General features: G+C 52.4%; 2 protein-coding genes across 2 annotated transcripts; both read right to left on the bottom strand.

Annotated features, from left to right (window-relative positions):
• Positions 1-3,511: 3,511 nt before the first annotated feature.
• PG994_011074 (Oxysterol) lies at positions 3,512-6,545 on the bottom strand (the record flags this gene model as incomplete). Its single annotated transcript, XM_066862483.1, has 2 exons — positions 3,512-5,178; positions 5,234-6,545. 2 exons carry the CDS (start codon positions 6,543-6,545, stop codon positions 3,512-3,514), a joined length of 2,979 nt encoding a protein of 992 aa, XP_066711593.1.
• A 1,186-nt stretch (positions 6,546-7,731) lies between these two features.
• On the bottom strand, positions 7,732-12,202 carry PG994_011073 (Transcription elongation factor SPT6; the record flags this gene model as incomplete). Its single annotated transcript, XM_066862482.1, has 4 exons — positions 7,732-8,015; positions 8,075-11,648; positions 11,774-11,953; positions 12,017-12,202. The coding sequence occupies 4 exons, from the start codon at positions 12,200-12,202 to the stop codon at positions 7,732-7,734; spliced, it is 4,224 nt and encodes a 1,407-aa protein (XP_066711592.1).
• Between the last annotated feature and the right edge of the window lie 1,964 nt (positions 12,203-14,166).

The following is a 14,166-nucleotide window of genomic DNA, read 5'->3' as shown; positions in this document are numbered from 1 at the left end:
TCTTTGGCACTTGGCGGTTTCCCATGAAGAAGAAGCCAAAATACCAGTCGGTACCTCTTCTATGGACCGGACGGGCTACGGAGGTTCTCTGTGCCGGGTCCGCACGAGCCTTGTAGTGGCCTACTTTACCTCTATGGCATCTGCCTTCTGATATATGACAAGATCTGCACGGATATTGCCTACCGCGATTATTTCGGACAAGTGACAGTAAAGCTTGATTCTTGCACGGCAGCCCCCTGGTCTGACTTTGGTGTTTCTTCGCCAACGGAACCTGCCGCCGGAGAGGCTCTACAGTAAGTGATTCTTTCACCTACATCATATCATGCCCGAACATCACAGCAAGTCGCACCACTGAACCACCGACACGCAGTTACAAGCACCGAGTTCCGATGTTATGTACACTGACTCACCTGTTGCCCCATGGGATCCCACAGGGGACGATTATTGCTTGAATCACGGTGTGAAGGTGAAGCCTCCCCGGCATTGTCTTACACTATTGATGTTGTTACTCCATCCAAACTCGCAACTCGTCGTGGATCTGGTAAGGCGTCTCTTTGCCCTGGCGCCTCCTCGAGCTTTAGTTATTCGTGTGACCACTGCTAGCATGGGGCCTCTCGGTGTAGGCGCTCTATCACCGAGACATCGTATACCTGACGTCCGGACATCGGCGAATGGTCCCTTGTAATGCTGGGGGAGACAGCTATAGACGTTTCGGTACTCCGGAATTTGCATCTAAGGGCCCGCAGTCTTTCTAGCAAACAAGAAGCAATGCCATTGTTCAGTATTGCTAGTGATCTTCAGTCTCCTTGCCGTAACGACGGTGGTCTAGTGAAGCTGCCGTTGGTCAAATGGTAATGCTGCCACCACTCACTATCCGAATCGTTGGAAGCTCGTAGAATTCCGTGCCGTGTCGTCGTAAGCTAGACACGACTATATGCCGCCCGATATGCCGCCCGGCTCTGCAGATGGGCCAACGAGAAGTAAACCAGACAGAGCGAACACCCACACAACGCTGGGATGGCGGCGGACTACAGATGCGGGGTGAGAGTTTTTGGGCTTGCCAGAACCGCCAGTGATGTCCGGGGAGTCGTTCATGCATGTTGCACTCTGAAACGGGCTGATGGGCTGGGCCAGCCGTTGATCTGCTCTCTCCTCCTACCGACTAACCATCCAATGATTGACGAGTGGCATCCCATCCCGCTCCCGCAATCGGGGTGCTTCGTAAGCTTGTTTGCACCGGTCCAATAACCCATGCTCCGCCGGCCAAGCCATGATCCCAAGCAGAAGAAGCCGCCGCTCGTTATTTGAGTTTGTACACGCGTCTGTATAGCGGCAGATGAGTGTGTGGTTTACGATGCGTCGTGGGTGCGCCAAGACCAGGGCATGATGGTAGAAACGCGCGGAACCTGCCTGCAGAAGAGGACTAGCCAATTCCACGAGCAACCGGAAGACGCCCCTTTTTCTGCAATGTGCCGAGACTGAGTTAAATGCGGAAGGGGATCACATAGATGTACGCTATACGGCCAGATCATCGGAAGTCTCCCTGTCCATATCCCCTCTTCTCCCTACAGCCCTACTGGGGCCACCATGCGCATGCCAGGACGCTTTTGCGTTACCCGAGCTATTCGGGATCTGCCTATTGGTGGCGGGAATGGGGTCGGTGGCGGCTTGCTGCTGATGGCACCATGGCCCAGGGGTCATGATAGGCAGGTCGAAAGCAACTACTGTATACTCTTTTCCTGCATACGTATGTGGGCTGCCATTTCACATATGCATGCACGTCTAAGGAGAGGAGGAGCCAAGGGCGGAGGGGGTCACCTGAGCACACACATGGACGAGCATCTATAAAGAGCACCAGGTTCCAATCCTTCCCGCCCTACCTCCTCGGGCATTGTTTCACACACAAAAGCCTCACAACCCACTTCTCTCGAAGACACATCCGGATGGCTTGCAAAGTCATGCACCGTGACCACTCAACCCTGCACTCACGATAACATTCGGAAGCCATCTCAAAAAGAAAGTTAGGAGTCGATCAAGGATGGAACAAATCGGATGTGGGCTCTCGAGGCTGGATCATGGGACGCTTCGATGGCTTCATTCTACCATACCGATGACGGCACGGTGGAGTGCTCTGAAGTGGATGGAGTGAGTGAGTGAGTGAGTGAGGCATGGATGGGTCCGCGACAAGAAATAAAGAGGCGCTGCTATGCGGACGCAGGAAGACAAAACATCATGGCGGCGACAACTCCGATAAGGAAGTCAGATTCTCTCGCCTTCGCATCAAGCCGCTTCTTGGCTTCATCGATGGAAGAGGCTCCGCTTTGGGAACCAGGGACCGAGCAACGATCAAACCAGGACGTTGTACCACAGGTGCTCGAGAGCCCAGGAAGGGTTTGCCTAGATGCGCCCATCGACCCCCCACGATGACGACGACAGAGCCTCTGAGGAGTCGAGGACACACTGGTACATGATGGGATGAAACTGGGTTCTGGTATCGTACAGCAAAAGAGACGGATCCATGGAACACCCAGTATGACAATTTGAGGAGGATGGTCTGGAGACTAGAAAACGATGACGGACAATACATTCGACACTCAAGTGACCAGGACCAGGTGATGGAATGCTATTTGACACTTGCCTCGAAGCTTTTGGTTCTCCATTGAGTGGAATACCCATCTCAGCAGATCGATCTTGTGCAGCACCCTTACTGAACACAGGTATTCTAGGAGCAGACCATGTGGCTTGAAACTCGATCGATACTTGTTCCGAACACGAGAAGCAAATAGGTCTAGAATATAGTCCTGGACGAATCTTGACAAGCATGAACGCTGCAAAGGAAGATCCATCACGGTGGTATTATGTCATTTTGGACGACTTACCGAGGCCGCATACCGTACGTTACTGAGATATGTAGGAATAATGCCGATTACACCCGGTCAAAGTGAAGCAGACAATACCAGAGCAAACCCCTGGCAACGTCCAGCATTGACCATCCTCAATGCGCTTTACCCGCACGGGGTTTCCTATGAAGTCAGCGGCTCATCACGGTTCCCTATTATATAGTACTAGATTCACAAGATAGAGAGGTATGGGTAAACTGTCGGTAGACATGGCATAAAGTTACATATGTAAACATACTTAGTAATAATGCTCCGTGTACGCAACATGGTTCGATGGCAAAAGAGTGTACCGGCCCTGGTGTTCTTCCCAACCGAGCAGTCTACTCCTTATCTCGTCAACCTCGCCGTCTTAACGTCGTAGCAGCAAGAGACTGAATCGTGAATCAAAGTGATGTGCAAGTGACCATTGGTTTTACGAGTTGTGATTGATAAGAATCTGTCTCTAATGTCTTGCCTAGGCTGACACCGGGTCTTTTCCCCGCGGCCCCTTGATTTCATCCACTTCACCCCTTTTTGTTTCGCCTCCTCTCAATTACAACGTGATACACAAAAAATTTGGGAGCTTTCTTTCAATGCACCAGAAAAATGGAATTGGAAGGTAAACGACGCTGTTAAGCACCCATCGCAAATATATCCTCTACGTTGACCCCTTCGAACTTGTGCTCACGGCTCTCCCAGTAACCGTCCTTGCCGCTCTTCAGCCTCCAAACCTCCTCTTCGCTCTGGTCATCGCTGGCCTTCACAAACCACTTGGGACTCCAGGTCTCGCCGCGGGCCTCCAGATCGCGCCTCCTCACCCGCTGCGCCTCCTCGAGCAGGACCTTCTTGTCCTCGGCGTCGTCGAGCTTGCCTTCTTCTGCGCGCCGTTGGTCCGGACGGAGACGGCTATCCGTCGGCGGCAGGCGGTTACGCTCGATATCGGTAATCTCGTTAAGAGTGGCCGCGAAGGCCGTCAACCCGTATGTGTTGGGTGCGTTGGGGACAAGGTCACCGACCTTCCAAATCTCTTGGCTGCCACTTTTCAGCGAGCCCGTCCAGGTGCCAGTGAGTGGTGACCCAGTACTCTGGCCATTGGCATCTTGAAACTCGACATGAACATCCTCTCCACGGCCGCCGAACATGCCGCGTGATCTGAACTCCGCGACGGCTTTCGCGCCGGTGCTCTCGTTGTTTATATCCATCGTGCCCACGGGCTCCACGTACTTCTCGCCCATGACGACGTTGCGAAGGAACATGGTGGCTATGGTCCACGAGTACAGCTCATCAGTACCGTCTGGCAGACGTAGAGCAACACGCACTCGGCCCTCGGTTGTGACTTCGGCACTCTTTCCCCAGAATTTCTGGGTCAGGGCAGGGCTCTGAGTGAAGGACCAAAGCGCCGCGTCAGCTTGCATGGCCAACCGTACCGGACGATGAGAAACCTTTTCGACGACAAGGCGGAATCCGCCAGGCATCTCGGAGTCTGTGCGAAGCAGCTCAAAAGTCTCACCGAGCAAGGGGTTGAACGGTTTGCGAGTGGCGCGCTCTTTACCGCGGTACCCACTGAACTGCGAAATCGCAAATGCTGCCATATACACCAGCCTCTCATCTGCCGAGTTCAGCTTGGCGGCTTTGTCAAGAAGCTGTGCGTACTCAAGCTGTTCCGCCACGCGTTGGACTAGCGACAAGGGCTCGTTGGAAGAGACTGGCATGGAGATTGTGCTAAGATCTTTGCCAACGTTCTTGCGCACAAATGCAATAAGAGAAGGCGGAGGGACAGTAGCGGGTGGCACGGTACGGCGTCTCTCAACTCCGATATCGATGGGGAGAGGAATAAGGGACTTGGGCTTGGCTGGGAAAAGTGCGGCAGCACCAGTGGCATCTAAGGGCTTGTCTTCCTCTCCGACAGAGGAGACTGACGAAGAAGAGTGTATAGACGCATCATCGGCTTCTGACCCCTGCGAATCATCTTCCTCGCTTTGGCGGTCGATCATGACAACTTGGTTCCGATCATCCGTTTCACCTGCCTCGGCATCAAAGAACTCTTCTGTGGACGCCGTCGATTCCATGCTTCTTCTTGAGCCTGCCGCCGCCGACATAGGCGCCGAGGTGCGTCTTCTCTTACTCTTGGCAATTACGGCGGTAAATTCTGTCACGACCGAGTCGAGGTCGTTGAGCAGAGCAGCACAGTGCTCCTGCGCACTACGCTCTTCATCCGTCCCCCTTTGAATTCTTCCGTTCATGAGCTGGCCCATTGGGAACCACCGTGGTTGCCGAGCCTGGAGACGACACAGATGTACTAGACTTGCGCTTCCAGAACGGCCGCTTGTCTTGGCCCTGCGAGGGAAAGTAACCTTCTGCTGCTTCCTCGGTCACACTTGGGGGGTTGGGCGAGAGGTAGGAACCGCCCGTGCCCGGACGAGCATTGTACTGCTTCTGGGATGACATATCTTTGACCAATCTACGGAGAGCATCTCGTGTGCCGACTACGCGGCTCACCAGAGTTTCAACTTGGTGCCACTCCCCATCTTCCTCGACATGATTGCTGGAGCCTGGGGCTACGGTATTGACGACGGGCCGCTGCTTCGAGTGTGGGACATTCAGATGATCGGGGGAGGGCTCTGGCTCGAGGCCTCGAGCGATTCGACTTGCTCTTTCCAGGGCCTTGGCCCAATCATCGAAGTCCTTGGGGTTGGAGGCTCTGAGATGCCATACCTCAGCGCCGGAGTCGATATTGATTTCACGGCGTCGCTCGTCCGCGGCGATTGCAGCCAGACTCAGCGGGATCGCACCGCGCAGAGCTGAGGAATTGCGATTATAGTAGTACGACAGCGTACATGACGAGTAGTCCAGAGAGAAGAAGCGGCGCGCAAAGCCCTGGCCCTTCTTCCTGCGTCTCTTGAGTAGATTGCCTGTATGGTATGTCGAGGATGTCCCCCCGTCGCTACGACCAGCTAGGGAGAGAGCCCTCGTCCTATGGCTCTGCAAACTGTCCACTGAGTCGGAAGCAGTAGCACCCATCTGCGGACTTGGCTTTACGAGGCTAGACTTGCTAGCAGCGCCAGCTTGCAGGTTCGGTAGATAGGCCGCACCCTGTGGCGATTGACCGGTAGGATAGGTCAACAGGACAAATGTGGCCGTCTTGCTTGTTTGTTTCGAAAATGTATTGTCGAAAACCAGGCCGAACATGGCCCCCTCGCCAGCTAAAACATCGTAGGTGCCCATAGAGACCTTGTCGGCTTCGCATTTCCCGTGCCATTTCATAATGGCAAAACCTTTGTTCTGGAGCTGTTCCTCGGCCGAGCTGGCATCGCGTCTGAAGCGGTTGCCCTTCGTATTGCTAGACCCCTCGATGTTTTCGAATGACTTGTTCAGCTCGTCGACGCTAGCCGCCGAAGATGCCAGAGTGGTCGTCGCGCCCGCGCCGGAGCCCGGATGCTTGACGATGCCGAAGTTGATGGACTTCTTGTGTGGTTGGACACTCCATGATATCGTATGCCCCTTCGTCCACCTTGACCCAGCGAACGATGTAGGACTATAGCACCATGGAATTCGCGTCAGCCCGGGTTCAACGTTCAGCGTGAGGACGCGCAATGCAAATGCGCGCACGGGATGCCTGGGACAGCTTACCTTGCTATGGATTTCCAACTGCTCTATTCCCGCCATTGTATGTATACAGGACTTTGGCCACGGTCGGAATTGGGGGAAAGCGAGAGTGTCGCGTTGATTAAGACTCGGTCACAAGCAAAAGTGGCTTGGGTTGTCCACAAGGAGGTCGGTCTTGATGATCCCTGTTGCCTCAACTCAAGTATGACGCAGCAACAGCAGGAGAACCATTCCAAAAGCTTGAGAGGAGGGAAAGCAAGGAAAAGACACAGGAATCGTGGCGCTTATGTTCGAGTCGCTTGGGCCATGGCTACGTAGGTAATAATGCTTCCCAAGACGAATAAGAGAGGACCGGAGACGAGAAGGGCTGAGGTCAGTTGAATGCTATGTAAGGCGAGGTGACGGGCTTTGTGTTCTGCTGTCAAAAGTCAATGTCAATCATTGTTTCGCCTAATTTACTGCCTCCTAACGATGCCCACGGTACTTTAGTGATCGGGTGGGGGGCCCTTACAGGCACATAGCCCGAATATGTAGGATCCTTGGCATATCCTTCCCGCCCAAACAAAACGCATGCCATAGCCGTGCGTCCCGTACCAACCGACCAAGGCTGCGTAGGTACGGATACGTGTGTGTACGTACGGTGGGCTTGGCCCCTTCGGAGTTGAGGAGACCAAACCTGTTTTTCATTGCTCACTTTACGCCGTATTGAATTTGTTTAGGTACCTAAGGTACTAGGTATTCCTTCACTCAAGACTAATTTTGATAGGTCTGTCCGTCTTCGGTTCGAAAACTGGGGGGCGGGTTTTCCCAGTAGCCATTTCCGGTACCTGTCGTCGAGACCCAAGTCGCCGGTGTATCCGTGCTGCTCAGCTACGCACTACAGCACCCTAGCCCGCCCGCTACACCTGAGTAGGGGGCAATGGGGAGGGGGTTGGAAGGCCCTGGAAGGCCCCCTTGTCACTTGCCCCTTTCCAGCTTAAGCACTAACCTAAGAAAAAAGTACCATCCAAATGACTCCAAGTCACGATCCTACTTATGCTCATTCTTGATTACAGACGTAGATTAAAATCGCTTCTTATGCAACCTGTGGCCTCTTAAAAGCCATCTTCCATACAAATACAGACTTGCTCCAGCTCTTCAAGGCCCTGGAGCTTTTGCGTTATCCATGCTATGGACCCAGCCCAGAATAGTCGCCCGGTCCTCTAATCATCGCAATTATCTGCTTTTTCTCAGCCTCCCTTCTCATTCATCTGTGATGTTGTCTGGGGCCTCGCTTGGCGTTCTCCACCATCTTGGCTATCTCAACGTTGAAGCGTGTCTTGAATCCGTTGCAAAGATCACGCATGTTTGGATATTTCTCCTTCAGAAACTCGAATCCATTCGGTATGATCCGTACGAACCAATGTCCAATCTTGGCCGCCTTGTTGGCCTTGAAGCACAGGTAAAAGTAGCCAGGATGTTTCGGGTCAATGCAGAACGCATAGCTAGAACGAGTCGGATTCGCATCCGAGTAGGCCGTCAACCATTTCTCTGGGTTTTTGATTAGTATTTTTCCATCACAGGCACGTATAACAAACAAGTAGACTCACCAAGTTCCGAAATGCTGCCCTTCTTGAACTTGTCGTGGTTCATCATTTGGTCCACCATACGAGCCATGGCCCGTACATGTTCTTGAATCAATTCATCGAGATCACTGTACGTCTTGGAGCCAATGCACAGCTTCTTGCCGAGCGTGAAATCGTTCTCCTTTTGGAGTTCGAGGACATCGAGATGTTGGTAAACACCATCTGCAACCTTCCACGTGATCGTAAGATGGTCATTGCCCTTTCCGGACGGACGAATAACAACATCGCCCTTGTCCTTGGAGCCAAGATACTGCTCGGCGTCGAAAGAATTGAACGGCTTGAATAGGTTGTGCTTGACCACTCTTTGGGCACGTCCCGTTACGCGGTCCTTCTCCTGTCCAGCTTCCTTGTCCTTGTTCTCGAGTGCGACATCCCAAATGCTACGATCATGGTCTCCATACCTCTTGTATGGACGCCGTAACGAGTCCTCGCGCATGGACAGCTTCGCCATAAAGTCCTTGCGATTGAGTTCCAAAATCTTGGCTTGCGTCGTCTGCCCAACGTGAATGACCTCTTTGATCGAAACATTGCCACGAGATGTGACCTCATGGGCTTCGATACGGCCCTCGATGCCGCAGTCAAGTTTGGCGATGGCGAAATCATCTTTGACCACCCGTACATTGACCGAAACAACCATGCCCTCTGCCAAAGACTCCTTGGTCTCGCCAGTGAACATGACAAAGATCTGATCGGCATTCAGGACGCCAAAGTTCCGTCGGAGTTCCTCGTACGGCGCCTGCAGCTCAGCCCGAATAGTTTCCAATGTTGCTCGCTTCCTTTGGCTGTAGTTCTTCTCTAGCTGTTCTGCGTATTCTTCAAGGATAAGCTCATTAACCTTCTCTTGCTCGTCGTCCTTGAAAAGTTTCCGCACAATAGCACCGGCGCCGTTCTCGTCAGTCTCGGCCTTGACATCTTCCTCGTCAAGCTCGAGAGCATCAGCAGCCATCTTTCGGCCGAGCTCATAATCTTCTGGATGAACACGCGTGTTATCCAGAGGCTCCGAGGATGGGTTAGATTGGTCGTAGTCGATGAAGAGGAAACTGGCACAGTTATTCCAGACGCGTGGACCAACGACCGGCAACTTGTTGTTATCTGGGTCACCGACAAGCTCGTCGCGCGAATTGACCACACCTCCGTTCGCATTGATGGCTTTGATGACGCTTGTGGCCTTACGAGGTCCGAGGCCGGAAACGTAGGGTAGCAGATTGCACGTATAGGGGTCATTCACAGCGTCGTTAATGTTAACTCCGCACAGGTTGACCATGTCCACCATAGCCGTCTCCAATGTCTTCAGCAACTTGTCCTGGGGTAACAGACCCTGGTTCGGGTGGAAAAGCAGCGACGAAATATCTTTTCCCAGCGCGGCGTATTCTTTCATGGGGTTTTGTAGGTACTTTGCCAGCGCTACACAATAGCGGGTGATGGGGTTTAGCGTAGGATGGTCCTGTAGCCCTCGAGGACTGTCTTTGTAAAGGCGGGCAACCTCGTCATTAACGACAATGACCTCAAGAAGCTCTCGGTTCCAGTCGCCAGTCTCGGCATCCTCGAATTCAGGAGTCATCATCTGCTTCTCACTGATGATGCCCTCGATATCACGGATTAATTTGTGGGTATCGGCCATGAAGCCGCTGACGCCGATGACATCAGGACGCCTGCGCTCAACGAGCTCCACGAACGCTGCTCGTTGGTCCTCATTTCGTGCCAAATTCTCAAACTTGCCTTGCTCAAGTACACGTCCATCTTCTTCAACCCATGCCCAGAAAATAGGGTCGCGAGCGGGATCTCCCATGCCATTCGATAGAGTCAGAACTCTAGGCGCTGTTCCGAGGACCATGCCCTTGGGCTTATATGGGGCCTGGTCCAGTCTCTTCGAGTATTCTTCGCGACAAAGCTTGAGGAGCTCATCCTGGCAAGCTGTCTTCAGAGAGTCTTTGACGCCCTTGGTAATGACGCGCTCGAGTTTACGGAAGGCAAGGTCCAGAACTTCTTGTCGCTCTTGGTTCCAAGCATCTGCGACGTGGCTGTAATTTTCGGATACGAACTCGGCATGCAGCTGCTTCTTGAAATCCCTCTCATTTTGCAACCGAAGTTCAACGTCAATCAAGCCATCTTCCTCTGCTTTCATCATCTTGAGGAACAGTTCAGGGCGACGGGCGAGATCAGGAATCGTCTGGTTGATGAGATATTTGATCTCGTAGTAAGGATGAGAATCGTCGATTCTTCGAAGCCCCTTCTCAGTGCGACGACAGCTGACTTCACCCAAAGCGTAGAAATGGGCCCTGAAGTGTTTGCGCATTCTCGGTGTAATGAATAGCTCCTCTGCGTACATCTGGCGGGCCTGTTGAAGTACCATATCTCCAGTGGCAAAGTCGGAATCCGTCAGACTGTCGGCCAAGTCCATCGGTTGCTGGTCATGGTCTTCGGCGTGCTTTTTGCCTTCGCGCAGTAGGTTCTGTGCCAGGCGATCTGGAGTGATACCATAAGCCTTGACCACCTGGTACGCCTTGCTGTTTCTGATTCGCTCGAACATGGAAGACTTAGTACCAGGACGTTTCGTCTCCCTGATGACACCGTTCATGGCAGCAATATCTTTCAGTTGAGCTGCGTATTGGAAGTTGACATAGTCCTGTAAGTCCTGCAATTCTTCCATGGTTGCCGCTTGCGGGATCATCTCCTGTAATATTTCGTCCTGTATGCCACCGGCGTCTCTGAGATTTTCGCACGTTCTCTCAAGAGCAGAACGCTTCTCGACAAGTGCGCGGAACTTGATATCGAGCTCCAAGATGCGCCAAAGATCATCTTGCGTCAAAAGCTTCTCGGCATTCACCAGGTACTCAGGTGCCTCCGGATCATCCTGGAAGTCGGGATTCCGTGTTTTTCTAGCGTGGATGAGATAGTCCTTCCGGTGCTGAAATACGTACGGAACCTCGAGCTCCTCAACAACAAAATATTCCAGGACCTTGCCCACAGCCTTCAGGAATGGTTGGTTGAGGTCGCTGGAGAGCTGTTTCTTGGGCCACATGAGGTTGGTGATCCATCTGGATTCTTCCTTGAACTGCTCGGCCGATAGTTGGAGTTGTCTGAATGGTTTGCGGTCCAGCTGGAATCGCTCGGGCTCATCCGTCACGCGAATCTCGTTATCTTCCTCCGTGAGCAGTTTCTCCGCGAGCTGGGAGGGCTCAAAGACGTCCTTTAGTTCAAGGTTGGTCTCTTCCCTTTCCCTATCCTGCTCGGCATCCTCGATGTCGAGAGCCCAGCCGTATTCAGCGTAGCCATCGCCGAAGATTTCCTCCATCTCGCCAAGAACCTCCTTGTCAAGACCCGTGGGGTCCATAAGCGCAGCGAGACCCCAATCGCGCGGTCGCGATACTTCCAAATCTTCACGGTGACGCCGTTGCTCATCCTCGTCTTCTGGGAAATCATCTTCGATGAAGTCGTCGAGATCATCAACAGGGGCATGGTGACTGGGACGTCCCCCATAGCGGCGATCATCTACGGCATCGTCATCTTCGTCGGAGAAAATATCGTCAAGGCCCCCCTTTTTTGCGGCCGTGGCTGTCCTCATCCCGGTGGCCGTGCTGAAGTCGCTTGAATTTCTTCTGTCCGGTTGGCCTTCACTTAGTATGGCTTCCCATTGATGCCCAGCAGAGATATAAATCTTACCTTCTCCGGTTGTTTGCTTTCCCATCCATCTATGTTTTCCCCAATTAAGTCGAGATCTTCTTCATCCAGTTCAGCTTCCTCGGCCCTCTCCCGGCGTCTCTTCCGCTTTCGTCGCTCTCTCTGGGCTTCCGAGTCTTCGGCCTCTTCGTCGTCATCTTCAACGATGAAGCCTTCGCGAATCTATCATTATCCCAGGGATTAGTTTCAAACTCTTGGTTTGGCAGCAGCGATAGAGCAGCTCACCTTTGCGGCCTCTTCTTCGTCATCATCATCGTCTTCTTCCTCGCTGGAGTCATCTACGCGCTCGCGCGGCTTGCGCTCCCGCTCCCGCTCCCGCGCTTCGCCGGTGTCTTCATCGTAGGAGTCATCCTCCTCTTCGCTGTCGACATCAGCCTCGCCCATCACCAAATCGCGCATGCTATTGCTCATTTTGTCGGTGGCCTTCGGAAGGTGCCAGTACGCAAAGATTTGCCTGCAATGTTTAGGTTGGACCGATCCGATGGGTTGAGTGTTGCCTCAACGCTGGCCTCTGTGATACGCAGAGGGAATGGAAGGGAATGGCAAATGAGTGCGAACTCTTGCGCGAATAGGTAATAAAACGTAACAGTAAAATGAAGAGGAGATGGCGGGAAGATTGAAGCACGAATAGGCAGCAAGCCCAATGGTTATGGTGGTATTTGCCGTGCTTTGTCCACGGCTAGATGGGAAAAATGTATCGCGTCTCTCTGACAGCCTCGCGCTCGTTAAGTCTGATCGGATTGACGGATCCAGACTTTCTTGCAGGGATGAGCTCAAGGGAGGAACGAGGGCTGGTCCAAGCGGTGGCTACCTCCTATGTACATATCAATAAATGGGTTTTATTCAACGCATGCGTGCATATCGAGAGTGCACAAAACCCCCCACTTAGCACTGGACGTCTAGGTTGTGTCAACATCAACTTGGACACCCCAACATGTGCAAATACGTCTGGTGCAACTGATCAACATAAATTCAATGTCGGTACATATATACGGTAGCAGCAATTTTGGTCGAGACTGGCAAAATTACAAAAGACGTAGGTATTACCTAATAAACATCGAAGATGCCCAGCTACTTGTTATCAGGCTACAGTGGTGTTCTGTTATACGAGGTAGGCATCGATGCTCAGCTGTGAATCAGAGATATCAATATTATGTATCTACAATAAGCTATGGCGAAGACTGAGGCTGTCTCAGATGGAACACCGGCAACTGCTTGATATGGTAAAGCTTACGTTCATAGTGGTCATGCAAGTTTGTAGGCTGGTAAGTTGTAATGCATAAGGTAGGAAGAAATAACAGGTACCATCCTCACAGGGGAAATGGCGCGACCACACGAGATATGACTGCCATGAGGCCCAAAGTTCTGGCATCAGAGACGAGGATGAAATACCTGCCGGAGGCATCTAGCCCTTGTAATTCATCTCGACAACTCCAGTCCGTCTTAGTCGTCGCCTTGGAATCCGTTTCGGGCCTCTCAGCTTGTTCGCTCGACTTCAAAAAAAGCTGGCAGCACGTCTGGACTTTCCAAATCAGCTTCGACGGATGTATGTGTGGGCTGTCACGCCATCTCCGATACTCCTTGTTTCGTTGTGGTACCTGCGAAAATTGGATGGCAAAAGTTGGGAGTGGTTCACAATCCATATCACTTGTGGTGACGCGAAGTAGCAACATGTTCACGAAATATTTCATTTCCCTGACCGATAACGTTGATGCAAGCCCTTGGTGAGAAAACCGATTCAATCAACATGTTCGCCCATTTCGCCAGCAGTATACTGCTTCTCGTCAAGAGCTGATGTGCCTTTTGTGGCAAGCCAAATCTCCGGGAGATCAACCATGGTCTCGTCATTCATCCTCTGCACATCGTCCCCTGATCCTCTTCTCCTACGTCAAATATTGACGCTAAAATGACAGTCCGAATGTGTTGGTAACAACTCGTGCAAGGGAAAGCCAAAAGGTGCCGGTTGTTCGTTCGGGTCGTGACGAGGAAAAGGTGAGAGCGATGCATCTAGATGCCGAGACGAGTCTTGCGCCAATGCCTTCTCTTGGCATTGTATCTATCAAATGGTCAAGTCAGTTGAAGATCTGGTAGTCGTCGAAATACGTGGCGCTTAGTCTGTTCCCTCGTGCGAAACGTTGATTGGTTTCAATATGAGGGGACAGGCTTGGATAGCGATTCAGGGAATGTCGTACCTGATGGTGTTACCGGTTCGGAGACGAATCCATTGCGGGATAGGTCGGTTCTGCTTCTGGGCCTTGGCCAGCTTCTGCTTGGTGCGGAACGACTTGTGGCTCTGTTGTTAAGCAAAGAAATTCATGTTAGCGTCCAAGATCTCTTTCACGCCAATGATGCCTGCCGCCGGCCTCTTCGCTGTG

Source organism: Apiospora phragmitis, assembly GCF_038363925.1.
Source record: "Apiospora phragmitis strain CBS 135458 chromosome Unknown utg000010l:1.0-9815664.0:1.0-9183399.0, whole genome shotgun sequence".
Lineage (NCBI taxonomy): Eukaryota > Fungi > Ascomycota > Sordariomycetes > Amphisphaeriales > Apiosporaceae > Apiospora > Apiospora phragmitis.
This window is presented reverse-complemented; position numbering and strand designations above follow the sequence as displayed.